The sequence below is a fragment of the Suncus etruscus genome, chromosome 5 (genome assembly GCF_024139225.1).
Source record: "Suncus etruscus isolate mSunEtr1 chromosome 5, mSunEtr1.pri.cur, whole genome shotgun sequence".
Lineage (NCBI taxonomy): Eukaryota > Metazoa > Chordata > Mammalia > Eulipotyphla > Soricidae > Suncus > Suncus etruscus.
In genome coordinates this window covers 52,574,234-52,589,415 of record NC_064852.1, presented here as the reverse complement: position 1 = coordinate 52,589,415, position 15,182 = coordinate 52,574,234, and the positions used below count along the sequence as shown (strand labels likewise).

Here is a 15,182-nt window from a genome sequence, read left to right as displayed (position 1 = left end):
GTATTGGAAAACTTAATTCAATAAACAAACCAGGATTTGTATAATGGTCTGTACAATGAAACAGGAGTTTGAAAACAAGGTCTTCATTCTGAGGACTCCAAGATAAACATCAGTTTTTCATTTAGAGTAAATGAGTCTGAAAACACTAAGAAATGTGACTTAATAAAATGTCTTCTATGATAAAACAGGACCAAGAATTTTAAATTGGTTGTAATTTGTTATGGCAGGTATTTGCTACAGATTCAAAAACAGAATTATAGAAGTTACTATATCATTGGTGATATTCAAGAATTTTCTGTATGTCGGGAAAAATTAGAAAAGTATGAAGACTCTGTTTTTTCTTCAGTGCCCAGAGTCATTGATGAAAAAATAATTAGTATTTCTTTTTTTTTTTTATCAAAGTGTCTGTTCATTTCTTCTCCTCATTTTTTGATGGGATTAGATGCTTTTTTCTTGTAAAGTTCTGTCAGTGCCCTGTATATTTTGGATATTAGCCCCTTATCTGATGGGTATTTGGTGAACAATTTCTCCAACACAGTGGGTGGCGCTTGTAATCTGGGCACTATTTCTTTTGAGGTGCAGAAGCTTCTCAGTTTAATGTATTCCCATCTGTTTATCTCTGCTTCCACTTGTTTGGAAAGTGCAGTTTCCTCCCTGAAGATGCCTTTAGTCTCAATGCCATGGAGTGTTTTACCTACGTATTGTTCTATATACCTTACGGTATCAGGTCTGATATCAAGGTCTTTAATCCATTTAAATTTTACCTTCTTGCATGATGAAATACAAATGGCCAAAAAGCACATGAAAAAATGCTCCTTATCTCTAATCATCAGGGAGATGCAAATCAAAAAACAACGATGAGATACCACCTCACACCACAGAGATTGGCACACATCACAAAAATGAGAACAATCAGTGCGGGCGGGGATGTGGAGAGAAAGGAATTCTTATTCACTGCTGGTGGGAATGCCATCTAATCCAACCTCTATGGAAAGCGTTATGGAGATTCCTCCAAAAAATTGGAAATTGAACTTCCATTCAACCCAGCTATTCTACTCCTAGGGATATACCCTAGGAACACAAGAATATAATACAAAAATCCCTTCCTCACACCTATATTTATTGCAGCACTATTCACAATAGCCAGACTCTGGAAACAACCAAGAAGCCCTTCAACAGATGAATGGCTAAAGAAACTGGTACACAGAGATTGGCACACATCACAAAGAATGAGAACAAACAATGTTGGCGGGGATGTGGAGAGAAAGGAACTCTTATCCACTGCTGATGGGAATGCTGTCTAGTTCAACCTTTATGGAAAGCGATATGGAGATTCCCCCCAAAATTGGAAATCGAGCTCCCATACGATCCAGCTATACCACTCCTAGGAATATACCCTGGAACCCAAAAATACAATACAAAAACCCCTTCCTCACACCTATATTTATTGCAGGACTATTCTCAATAGCCAGGCTCTGGAAACAACCAAGATGCCCTTCAACAGACCAATGGCTAAAGAAACTCTGGTACATATACACAATGGAATATTATGCAGCTGTCAGGAGAGATGAAGTCATGAAATTTTCCTATACATGGAATCTATTATGCGATTGAAATAAGTCAGAGAGAGAGAAAAGCGCAGAATGGTCTCACTCATCTATGGGTTTTAAGAAAAATGAAAGACATTCTTGTAATAATAATTTTCAGACACAAAAGCGAGAAGGGCTGGAAGTTACAGCTCACTTCACGAAGCTCACCACAAACAGGGATGAGTTTAGCTAGAGAAATAACTACGTTGTGAACTATCCTAACAATGAGAATGTATGAGGGAAATAGAAAGCCTGTTTAGAGTGCAGGCGGGGGTTTGGTGGGGAGGAGGGAGATTGGGGACATTGGGGATGGGAATGTTGCACTGTTGATGGGGGGTGTTCTTTACATGACAGAAACCCAAACACAATTATGTATGTAATCAAGGTGTTTAAATAAAAAATATATGGTAACACTAATTTTCAAACATCTCATTATATAGATCTAATCATCTATTTCTTCTGTGGCTTTGATATGTTTGCTCTGATAAATTTTAAAGCTATATTCAGTATATGTAAATTTATGTAATATATTTCTACTGTTTGACCCTTAATTATCTACTCATATCAACTATTTATGATTAATAATTGTCTAATGTATTATTATGTATACTTTCTCATAGCTATTTTCTAGAATGTTTATACTGTGAACAGCTTCTTGCTGTGTAAAATACATTAAAGGTCAACAAAACTAAATAGTTATTCTGTTAAAAATGTAATAATTTTTTCCACCTCTGCTAAGATATCTCTTATAATAAATACAGTATATGATTTAAAAAAAGAAACTGTGGTAATATACAGAATGGAATATTATGCAGCCGTCAGGAGAGATGGTCATGAAATTGTCCTATACATGGATGTACATGGAATCAATCATGCCGAGTGAAATAAGTCAGAGGGAGAGAGATAGACGTAGAATAATCTTACTCATCTATGGGTTTTAACAAAAATAACAGTCACTTTTGCAAAAATCCACAGAGACAATGAGAGGAGGACTGGAACTTCCAGCTAACTTCAAGAAGCTCACCACAAAGAGTGGTGAGTGCAGTTATAGAAATAACTACACTGAGAACTACCATAACCATGTGAATGAATGAGGGAACTGGAAAGCCTGTCTAGAGTACAGGTGGAGGTGGGGTGGGATGGAGGGAGATTTGGGACATTGGTGGTGGGAATGTTGCACTGGTGAAGGGGGGTGTTCTTTACATGACTGAAGCCTAATCGCAATTATATTTGTAATCAAGATATTTAAATAAAGATATTAATAAAAAAAGAAAAATGAAGAAAAAGAATGACCAAAAATAAAGAAAAGTCCATGGAAAAATCTGGTGGTGTAAAAATAACAGCTGCTCTAACAGCTAACATTGGAGAAAACTAGGAATTTCTAATTCAGTATCAAAAGCTCTTTTTGGAACTATCTCAAGTTACCTAAATTTGCTTCTGCTGCTAAAAGTATTCTCACATTTATCAAATATAAACCTTATTAACTATGCAGCTGTATAGGTATTGGGTATTGACTAATACAACAAAATAAGTTAAAAACAATGTTTTTGAAATTTTTTTGTTTTGTTATTCTTTCGTTTACTAAGAAACAGTTGCTATATAAACACAAGGTGTGGTGGTGTAATTCTTGATATGTCTACTTACAGAACAAATTTGGAATGTTTAATTAATGATTCTACCTTCTGCTTTTTCTTTAGTAAATGAATCCTCACAAAGAAAATTCCTCAAAAGTGTAATTTTTGCTCATTTATTAGGATATCCCTAAAGGACATTCTTTCTGATTGTTATATATGATCCCCAAAATTAAAACACAATGTTCTCTTTTACATGTATTTTATTTATACCTATAAATCATTATAAAGAACTTATATTATATTATTATAAACTATAATATATTATTATTAGAAACTATAAGTTTTTGTACTCTGATAATTCATATCATAAAAAGAAATATCCAATAACAGACTATCTGAAGAACACCAAACTAGAAAAAGTAACATATTGTTTTTAAGCACAGTAATCAATTATTGTAAGTATTTAGATCTTAAATATATATGTCCTATGAAACTATATATTTCATTTTATAATGTTAAATGTATGCTATATACTCAAATATAATGCTTTATATCTTATTCAAATCTTGGCTGAAACAAAGTCTATAACTGTGATAATACCTAATTTTTCAGTAGTGGGTACTTATTTATTTTTCAGATAAATAAAATTTTGTACATAGTCATTAAAATATTTTCTATGATCCTATACATTTTACCTTTTCTTTAAAGAAAAAAAGGGAGGTAGTATACACAAACACAATTTTTTCCTAGAAAAATCTATTGTGATGACATCAAAAATTCTTACTGTCAATATGCTTACCACCCCTAGATTTGGTTACTTTTCTGACTAATAGACTGGCCTGTGTATGGATCACTGTGCATCAAATAGAAAGCTTCTCTTAGAGTGAAGGATGTGGTGTGAGAGTGGCAGGTGCAATTGTTTGGAGTATGAGCTCCTTGTCAGAACATTATTAGTAGTAATACATTATTAGTAATACCAACTAAAAACTTAAGGTGTTCCAAAAGCATCAATATGCCTACCAAATATATTTCAGAAGCATACACATTCTACTCTATGCCTACAACAATTTTAATCAAGTCTTTCCAATTCTATTATAGTTCCAGAGATTTTCTGGAACAAAAAGGAAAAAAAAGTGGCTTATAGAGTGAGATATTCGTTCAAGGAACTCTACTAAATAAATGTATATGAAATTGAAAGGAAAATAGGAGTTATAAACATAGGTCAACATAAAATTAAAAAGTGATCTTATTTTAAGTATGAAATAATGATTCATATACATGAGCTCCAAATTTTCTTACTTAGCATCCTAATGCCTCCATATTTTACCCAGAAGTTTTTAAGTACATAAAATAAAATTTTAGAAAAAATTCAGTGTAACCTTTACAATGAACAAGTAGTCTGGAGAGACAACATAGGAGATATGGTGCATACTTGCATGAAGCTGACTTAAATTCAAACAGAGCCCCATATATGGTCTCTGATAATAGTCATAAATAGCCTCTGAAAATTGTCAGATGTGCCCCAAACCTCCAAAAGTTAAGACATAAGAAGAAATATTTGACAATTAAATTAGTTTATTGATATTCATCAACTCCATAAACCTCCTAATGCCAAAATGATCACAGAACATGATCATTTCCTAGGAGAAAAATAAGTAAGCTTAGATGGTTTTTATCAATAATAATTCAAAGCAAATTCTAAAGATGAAACCTGACACAGTAAGTTATTTAAATTAAAAGTTGATAACTATGGGGTCAGAGCAATTATAGCAGGTACGAGGTTTGCCTTTGCCTAAATTCAATCCTAGGCATCCTTGCACCTCCAGGAGTAATTTCTGATTACAAAGTCAGGAATAACCTTTAAGTATTGTTGGGTGTGCCCCCCAAAATTAAATTGGGGCCAGAGGTAAGGTGTTTGCCTTTCATGCAGAAGGTCATTGGTTCGAATCCCAGCATCCCCTATGGTCCCCCAAGCCTGCCAGGAGCGATTTCTGAGCATGGAGCCAGGAGTAACCGCTGAGTACTACCGGTGTGACTCCCCCCAAAAATCCCAAACAAACAAAATAAATAAAAATAATAAAAATAAATTAAATTTGAACTATGATTGACTTCCACAATTGATGCAACACTTTAGAATCATAAAAATGACTTTTTAAAGCAGTTCATGAATAATTATAGCAGCTCTTGAAAACAGACTAATGATAAATTGATAATTCTTTGAAGTTTAGAAGATAATTAAAAAATTAAGATCTTCTATACAAACTTTATTCCCAGTTGTATGTGAATAAAAAAGTAAATAAAAACTTTCTGCTATAAATTTTTTTTCTGTATACTTGTGGGGTGATAATACAATGGGGAAGCCATTTGTCTTTCATGCAGCTGACCTGGGTTCAATCCCCATCACCCCATATGATTCCCCATGAACAGCTAGGAATGACCCCTGAGCACAAAGTCATGTATAACTAACCCCTGAGCACAGCTGGGTGTGGCCCAAAAACAAGCAAAAAAATTCTGCTTACATGCATTATAGCAAATAATGGAGTTCAGAGGAATTCAAATAAATCTAAAGTTTCAACTTTACTTAAATTTATTATACAAAAATACAAAATATCATGTATTTGCAATATTATTTTGTTTTAATGATTCTGATATGTTCAGCTGTGGTAAATAAATAAGATTTAAATTATTCTTCATAATAAAAAGACTTCTATCATTTTCATTTTAATTATAATTATATGTCAATAAATATACACATAGAGCTCAGGACTTACAGGTTTTCTTGTACTCACATGTACAAATTTGAAAGGAGCAGTCAATGTGAAATGACTCTATTATCTTAGAATCTAAAAAGGTTTTTAAAGCACAATAATTAACTTAAAAAATGTACTTATTAAGGAGGCAGGCTGGGCAAGTGGGAGGGAACCTGAGGACAATGGTGGAGAAAAGTTGACACTGATGGTGGGATTAGTTTTAGAACACTGTATGCCTGAAACTGTATTATAAACATATTTCTAAATCACAGTGCCTACATTTTAGAAAAGAAAAGGAACCTTCAAAGAAAAGTACAGAAAAGAAAAATGAATCTAAAATACCTATAAGATTATCAATTAAAATTCAGAATGCAGGTAGAAAAATATGCAGAACTCAGATTCTGGTCATGTACTTTTTATAAATAAATATATCTCACATACAGTAAAAAAGTATTTAAACATATTCATAAATATGTCTTTGAAATGTAACTTTAGTGTGTACCTTGCCATGACACAAATCATTTGGCATCCTCCTGGAAGATGTGCTTACATTTTCATTCTTTGAGGACTAACTTTGCCAACACTATCTTTTTTACACCTTTCGCCTATTTATCTAACTCATAAGTCTATATTTTAATTAGAGCCATTCCTTGTTCTTGTTGGTTGAAGCTAGGGACTCTAGACTAAGTCCTATAATCATCAGTAATGTCTGACTCATGACATCAATTTCTTCACAATTCAAGACCTGTTCCACATTAAATTACCTGCCACAAATCTCTACTGGAATGAGATTTGGGGTTGGAAATGACGGCAAGGCAGGGAAGGGCAAGAAAGGGATGGGAGAGGAAGAGCAGAGCAGAGCAGAGCAGGGAAGAAAAAGAAAGGGAAAGAAAATGAAGAAAACAAGACATTCTTGTCTAATACTACTTTCTGTCAGTAATTTCACTTAGTTATATACACTCTCTGTATGTATATTTGTGCAACATATGCTAAAGTGGAAGGGAAACACATAGAATTAGGTCACAGTACTATATGGAAGATAAAATTAGAAAATGATGCCCCCCCACGGACTGACTGGCAGCCCAGGGGTTCTTTGGCTAGCATAGAAAATGAGCCAAAACTAGGTTTAAGGATAAGGAAATGAAAACAAATAATAACAATGTCTTGTTACTCAAAGAAATACTGGGAATGGCTTTGGTACTCATAAAATTTCAAATTAGGTAGAGGAGAACATAGACCTAGAATTTTACCTGGACTGTTTACAAATAAACTAATTTGCCCTATGACTGCATTTCTTTGGATGTCTTTGAAATTCTAAGAACAGTCACATAGAAAATTATGACCAAACATCAAGTCTAAAAATATTTCTTTATTTTTAAAATTACTAAGCAAGTTATCCTACAGAAGTATGTTCACTTTTTTTTTGGGGGGGGTGGGTTTGGGTCACACTCGGCAGCACTCAGGGGTTACACCTGGCTCTGTGCTCAGAAGTCGCTCCTGGCAGGCTTGTGAGACCATATGGGATGCTAGGATTTGAACCACCGACCTTCTGCATGCAAGGCAAATGCCCTACTTCCATGCTATCTCTCCAGCCCCAAAAGTATGTTCACTTTTATAAAAGTATCTTATAGAGTAGAATGGAATTTATAGTGTGATAAATTGTGTGAGGTTTTTATACCATTCAAATGTAAAAATGTTTTTAATAATTTCTTAACGGTTTTTATGGAATTTATAATAACAATGGAGGAGATTGGTAATCCTTCTGGCACATTCTCCTCCTACTCTCCAAATATCCTCATATCCAACAAAAGACTTCTATTTTTCTTTTTCATGTGTTCTTGCCTACCACGGTTTATTTGTGTGTCTTTATGTTCCTTAGTTCTGTTCACACTGAGCACAAGGCACACTGTACATTTTTGGAACCACATTAAAAATAAAGAATAAAATATCATTTTACTATTTTTAAAAGAATTATAAATTATATAAATATTTAAAATAACCCAAGTTCAATATCTTTTGAATTTATGTCAGAGGAGGTTAGCTAGGATAAACTGAAATGTGACTTTTTAAAAAACTGTGATGATTTCAAAGAAAAAAACTCAGCCACCACTAAAGTACCTATTATATCCCAGCATCCTCCGATACTTTATCTTACTTTTATATGCTGTTCAACAAACACATTTTTAATAGATAGCCATCTGTAGTACTTTTAAGAAGATATCAAAACTTATAGTTTCAATAGACTCAAAACTAATGTACAAACTGGCCATGATCAACTGACACAAAGAACCATATAAAATAAGGCCATGTAAAATTAAAAACATAGCCACATTTAAGGGCAAGTTATAAAATAAAGGTAAATTATAATATGAAGAAATTAAATATTTGTGCCATCATAAACCATTGTGGTTGAACTCTTAGCAAAATATTAGGATATATGCAGAGGATGAAAAGTTAATTGAATATGCAGGCAGATATAAATTTAAATGCCTACCTGCAAGAGGGTGAGAAACAAAATGATATTTTCAAGAGAAAAATTTATCTTTTATTTAAAAATATTAGTCCAAGAGCTGTAGTGATAGTACAGCAGGTAAGGTATTTGTCCTGTATATAACCGATCCTGGTTTGATCCCCAGAATTCCATATGCTCCCCATGTTCTCCAAGAGTAATTCTTTAGTGCAGAGTCAGGAGTAGTTCTTGAGCACCAATGGGTGTGTCTGAAAAACCAAACTTTATTTGTATTTTATAAATATAAATAATTTATAAATAAAATACAAATAAAGTATTAGTCCAACAACTTTTACATTATTTTGGTGCTCACTTCATATATCTGGGTTCTGGATAATGTAAATTCCTGAATAGTATACTAAAGAACACTGTTTAAGTCTTCCCTAACAAGAAGTAAATCTAAGAGAGTTCACCATTAATATATTTGTAGAAAGGAGTGACTATAATTTCCAAATCTTTTAAATCCAACACTAAATTAAGAGCTCAATGTTTAACTTTTCATTTTTATAGAAACTTTCAACTGAACAATAATATTAACATGACCAAGCTATTCTTAATTACAATTTGCTAACTTAAAAGAACACTAAATAAATAAATAAATAAATAAATAAATAAATAAATAAATAAATAAATAAATAAATAAAAATTCAAGAAATTCATCAAGATAGTAATGAGGAAAGGAAAACAATGTTCATCTTAGAGGAATTTTTTACATATAAAATAAAAAGATAAAGAATAAATTCTAATTATGTCTTACTTTTATTTAAACTGTTTTTTTAAAATAAAAAGATACCATCATCTCAGACACAGTTGAAAAATTCTTATCTGACTCTTAATTAAAAAAATTAAAATTTAAAGATTTCAAAAGTAATATACATGGAAATTTAACTGTAATAATGATTTGAAAACTAAGCCTATAGTTTTATTTAGTTGTTCAAGAATAGAAAGTGCCTTATGATAATTAACTGGAACACGATAGTGTAATGCTGAAAGAAAAGCTTTTATTCAGCAATAAAACAAATGAAAAAAAATAGGTAATAGATAAACATACACAGACAAAAAATATCATCAAAATATAATGTTTTGTTGCCTTAAATTTTTACATATTTTTGTAAAGGAAGAAATTTAAAATATTAAATGGGCATTAGTAGAAGAAACTGAACATATATATATATATATATATACTATTATTTCATAAAAATGTATGACTGATACTGAAATGTGGTTCCTTTAATATTTGGGTCAAGCTTCTCTTTGAAAATGTAATTTAAGTCATTTCTTCTCACTCCCTATGAGAAAATTAAAGTAACTTCTTGAAGACAATTCTTCCCATTAATTTTGCTGAATGTTATTATCTCCCTAATAAAACATGATTTCTCTTTAATGAAGTCCAAGGAAATGACAAGAACTAGGAGAATCCATCTCCATTACCATAGCTAGAGGAAAAAACTCAACCTCAGATTTTTTCACTGACTTACCAAAGTGTTCCCCTGATCAGGCCTGCTATTTCACAAACAGCAGGAGAGAATGTCAATATAATTTTGATATAGATGTAAAGTAATGCTATGTGTCAATTTTTTTTACTTTAGCATTGACACTATCAAATAAAAAGTAGAGAACTTCATAATCTAGTCTGATTTAATTCAGAAATCACCTTGTGTTGATATAACACCTTGTTCCAAATTTGCCAATACTATAGTCCTACTCAGGACACTCCTTATACTACAGTGGTACAGAGCCTTATGCATGAAAGTAACTTATCAATATTCTAGATGGTGTGGTAACCAGGTGCTTCAGATTCACTGCACCTTTGTAATAACAAAAACAAAACAAAAGCAAAAAAAATACCTGATATTTAAGTCAATTCTATTTTTTTTAGGTTTTGTGAAAATAAAAGTTGAAAAAGTCTAAAAATCAGGTTTCAGGTTTTGTGAAAATAAAAGTTGAAAAAGTCTAAAAATCTAAAAGTCTATAAAATATTTCTCAACTTATTTATTTTACAAAATTTCTTACAAGTCTAGAAAAAAGTGAATCCCAAAGTGATGCATAAACATGGATTTTTTGACATAAACTCTGGCAGTAGACTATTAAGAGTGCTCCTATCTTTCTGACAGGTCCAACAAAAAGATAGTGACTATATCTTTTGTTCTACTCTTTGAAAATAAGCATATTTAACAAATACCGTGACAATAAATATGTCTGTAGCAAAACTGTTTCTTTGCCTGGTTCAATTCACTTAGTTCAGGCAGTGGTCAAACACAATATGCTAATTAAAGACTTAGTTCAAGCCCATATGCTAAGTCAAATAAAAGTTCATGCAGTTCATGGACTTATAAGACATTTGATCAAATCAAATTATTCCTTGAAATTTACCTTTATTAGCATGAACATCTGAATCAAGTTGAAAAACTCTCACTAGGTCACACAAAATTTAATTCATTTACTGTATGAAATGCAATCAGCATGTATAAACTGCCTTTTTCCAATACTTTATTTGTGTAACATGCTTAACTGTAATTAGGGTGAGAGTTTACAAAGGCTTTAAAATTAAAGGGTCAAAGTATTTTCAAATGATGGATTACCTTTAACTACAATATAAGATGAGGGTGAGGAACGCAATATATTCACATATATAGGAAAGAGGAAAGAGATTTCACAAACAAAATCTCAACTTAAATAGGATGCTCATCTCATTAATATTTAATTCTAAATCTGATCTGCCGGTCATTGCAACCTCAGATGTATTTTTAATATTTCACTAGAGGTTATTTTTCTCAATAACTGAACATTTTTGGTACTACCCTCTAAAAGATGAATTGTAAATGACAACGACAGAAACGGAGCTTTTTTATCCCTAGTTCTCAGGCTCTAATTGGGTGAGTGATTAGGGTAGGTTTCTTTCTTCTCCCTAGTGGTGCCCTCTAAGGACTAGATGGACCTTGTTTTAATAGCCACTCCACGTTCAATTTGTTTTAGCATTTATAGTGCTAATAGTAGGAAGCAATCTTCTTTAATGGATGCTGAAAAGCTTCAAGTGAAATCTGTAATTGACAAAAGCTGCACCAAAAAAAAAAAAAAAGCGATGAAGAATAAAATTTAACAAGAGAAGACAGGAAAAGCACCTGAGCTTTCACCAAAATAAATAAATAAATAAATAAATAAATAAATAAATAAATAAATAAATAAATAAATAAAACCACTTTTCCAGAAAAATATTTAGTAAAAAAACATATATTTTTAAAGAATCAGATGCTGTTCTATTCACTTTAGGAACTGCTTCTCCTCTCCCGTGTTTGCGTATTAAAAAAAAAAAAATGACCACACGTACAGAGTGCAAGATGTCAAAAGTCTAGAGCTTTGAACAGCTCAGCCAGTATTATTTAGGGATTAAAAAAAAAAATTGATCGCCTACTGAAAGGCGAGGTCTGGTCAGTACCTAATTTTTCCTAAAAAAAGTAACTTGAGTTTTGGTAGCACCATCATCGCTGACTAAGTAGATTGAGGACTAATCAAAAGAGCTCTGTAAGGCAAAACAGCCAAGTGAGAAAAGGGGAAAAGGGCTGTCATTTACCTTAGGGCACCTGGAGCCAACACCTCTTCTCTAAGTGTTACTACTTCCAAGAGCAACACAGTCACCTCGGCAGGGTGGAGTGGCGGGTAAGGATTATTAGCAAGAGCACCAGGAGTGTGAAGAACAAAACTGTCAAAGGTGCTTACAGTGTCCAGTCCTGCAGACAACCCACCTCCCACCCCTAAGGCCTCCCCCAAAGAAAGTTTAACCCAGACAGGACATCACTGGGCAGTTGGGGAATGGGGAGGAGGGTGCTCCTCCTCTGAAGATTGGACTCCCATTTAGGGGGGGGGGGAGTTGGGGGAGGGAAGGGGGGCGAGCAGCACTTACTTTGAGCAGCTTGCAGCGGATCTGCGCGGAGACCATGTGGCTGTTGCGCAGGTTGCCCACCCGGAACATGAGCGTGAGTTTCCCGTCTCGCATGGAGATGACCGCGTGCTCGCTGAACATGAGGGTCTCGGCGCGTTTCTTGGGCTGGGACATTTTGATGAACATGCAACCGATGAGGAAGGCGTCCACGATGGAGCCCAGGATGGACTGGAAGAGGAAGAGGATGATGCCCTCGGGACACTTATCGGTGATGTAGCGGTAGCCATAGCCGATGGTGGCCTCGGTCTCGATGAAGAAGAGGAAGGCGGAGGGAAAGTTGTAGACATTGGCCACGCAGGGCGTGTAGTTGCCGACGTGGGCTTTGTTCAGGTCGCCCCGGGAGTAGGCGATCACCCACCACATGGACGCCATGAAGAGCCAGGCCACCGTGTAGGTGAGGATGAAGATGAAGAGGTTCCAGCGCCACTTGAGGTCCACCAGGGTGGTGAAGAGATCCGAGAGGTAGCGACTCGTCTCGCTGCCCAGGTTGCCATGCTGTACATTGCATCGGCCGTTCTTGTCCACGAACCGCTGCCGCTTCTTCTTAGGGATCAGCTGCTGCTGTTGCGGGCCCTGGCCTGGCCCCTGGGGCTGCAAGCCCGAGCCACTGGACGAGGTGGTCACTACCTGGTAATCGTCCCCAAATTTCCTTCGGAGTGCAGACATAATACGGAGGGGCGAGCCAGAGTCACACGCCAAGTCGCAGAGCCGAGCGCTGCAAACCAGCACCAATAAGAAAGTGGGGGCGGGGGAGAATGGGGGGGGGGGACAAAAGCGAGCGCGCTTTGGGGGATGTTGGGGGTGGGGTCAGGGGGAGGGAGGTGCACCCCGGAGGTTAGACGCGGTCTCTGGTCCTCCCCCTAGGGACCGAGGCTTTCTTTCCGAGCTGAGTCCGAAAAGTGTTCTCCCGCACTTAAGGCAGAAGGGAGGTCAGGACCAGGCACCCCAAAGCAATTTTATTTTAAAAGCCTGCCGGCTTTCCGACGCTTTTCCGCTCTCTTCCCCCCCACCGGCATCCCAGGGGGGCCCCCACTTTCCTCTCTACTGCTCCCCCCTTTTGACTCTCCTGCGGCACTCCCAGACTGTTTGACTCCAAGCCCTGCAACCAAACTCACCAGGCTGCCCAGAGCTGAGCCCGTGCCCCCGATTGCCACTCTCAAATGCCCGTCCCCCCCGGGACCGCGGGTGTCCCCGCCTTCCTATCTTTTGGCTAAAATCCCGCCCAAAGGCATGTCTGCCGGGGATCGGGTGTTCTACCCCTTTTTCTCGGGGTGCTGATTCCGGGGGTTGGGGTTCCAGGGACGTGAGCGTCAGGAGCCTGCCCTCCACACCTGGGCCCCTGGGCTGACCCTTCCTGGGGCCCGCAGGCCGCCCCCGCGCCCCGCCGGAGACGCGGTGGTGTGCGCGCACCCGGAGCACTCACTCACCCAACAGCTGCGGACCGGAGGCGGCACAGCGGGTGCCAGTGGTTAGCCGGGCCTCACTCTGGACTCTCACCGCTGTTTTTTCCTCACCCCCGACTTTTTCCTGGGGTACCACAAACGCCTCCAAGGCAGGTCCCCCAGCCCCCCAACTAGCTCCGCACCTTCCGGAGGGTGCCTAGCCGCCTCCACCCGGAGGATGGATGCTGGCGCGCCAAGCGCACAGTGACTTGGGCGCGGGACTTGAGTATGCCCGGGCTCGGTGACTCCTAGCCGGCCAAGGTTGGTGCAAGCGCTTGCAGGGTCGACTTCCAGGTTAGACACTCGAGCTCTACGGCTTTTTTCCTCTGCCAGGCGCCTTCCTTGACCTCTTGCTCAACCTCGGGGGGCTCTGCTCCCTGGCTCCCCCACTCAGCCGCGCCTGGGTGGAAAAGGCTGGGCGCGCGAGCTGGGACCGAGGGAGTATGTGCGGTGTCTGTGCGGGTGCGTGTGATCAGCTGCTGAGACGCACTAGCCCCGCCTGTCCCTGCCTTTCCTCCGCTGCCTTTCCACCAGCCTGAATTGCACCTCCGCGCCTTCGTGGAGCCTGCAGTGTCTGGCAGCTCAGGGACCAGCGAGCCCCTCCAGTAAGAAGCTCTACTGGAAATCTGCTCTCAAAAGCTAGCCAACTCTTCTCTCTTCCTCTCCCCGCTGCTTGTCAAAAAGCCCCCTCACAGCAAGCAGCCAATGTTGCTTTCCGAAAGAAAAGAAGTGTCATCTGCCTCTCGAATTAAGACTCTCCTTATAAAGGGACGCCAAGGGCTGGAAGAAGTGGGGGGGGGGGGGAGGGAATGAAGTGGAGTGGGGGTGGGTGGTGTAGCATAATTTTTTTATTGTATTAATGACTCTATTGGAGAGACAATAATTTCCACAAATATACTTTCTACTGCGCTCTCTCTTCTTTCTGTTTCTTCTCTTCCATTTTAGTTTTTAGTTTTTCTTCCATTTTTAATTAAGACTTTTTATATAAAATATTTAAGCAGCATGATTACAAGCATGGTTGTAGTTGGGTTTCAGTCATAAACAGAACACCCCCACTTCACCAGTGTAACATTCCCACCACCAATGCCCCCCACCCCCGCCATGAGTTGAGCTTCCAACTGGCCCAGAAATAAGCTCGTTCAGAATCCAAAGTTTCAAGAAGCCAAGAGAACAGCAAAGGGGGAAGACTTTAATGGCATTACTCCTTGAAAATAGCTCTATTGGAAAGGCTAGGAATTTCTAGGGTTAACATATGAGAGAAGATATATAAATGAGGGAATAAACTGGGTTTTAAAAGCCTGAACATGGCAGTTAACTTAATGGAGGGACAAAGTACAGAAATAGATAATTTAATGCTAAGATTCACCAGTTTACAATA

The 15,182-nt window shown here is 37.4% G+C and overlaps 1 protein-coding gene across 1 annotated transcript in view; it reads right to left on the bottom strand.

Annotated features, from left to right (window-relative positions):
• KCNJ3 (potassium inwardly rectifying channel subfamily J member 3) overlaps positions 1–14,311 on the bottom strand; it is a 148,293-nt gene extending 133,982 nt beyond the window's left edge. Inside the window, exons 1-2 of the mRNA XM_049773011.1 lie at positions 13,790–14,311; positions 12,324–13,077 (exon numbers count right to left, since the gene is read on the bottom strand). Of these exons, the coding sequence (XP_049628968.1) occupies positions 12,324–13,028 (705 nt within the window). The 5' untranslated portion in view covers positions 13,029–13,077; positions 13,790–14,311. The remainder of the gene's footprint in view (positions 1–12,323; positions 13,078–13,789) is intronic.
• Between the last annotated feature and the right edge of the window lie 871 nt (positions 14,312–15,182).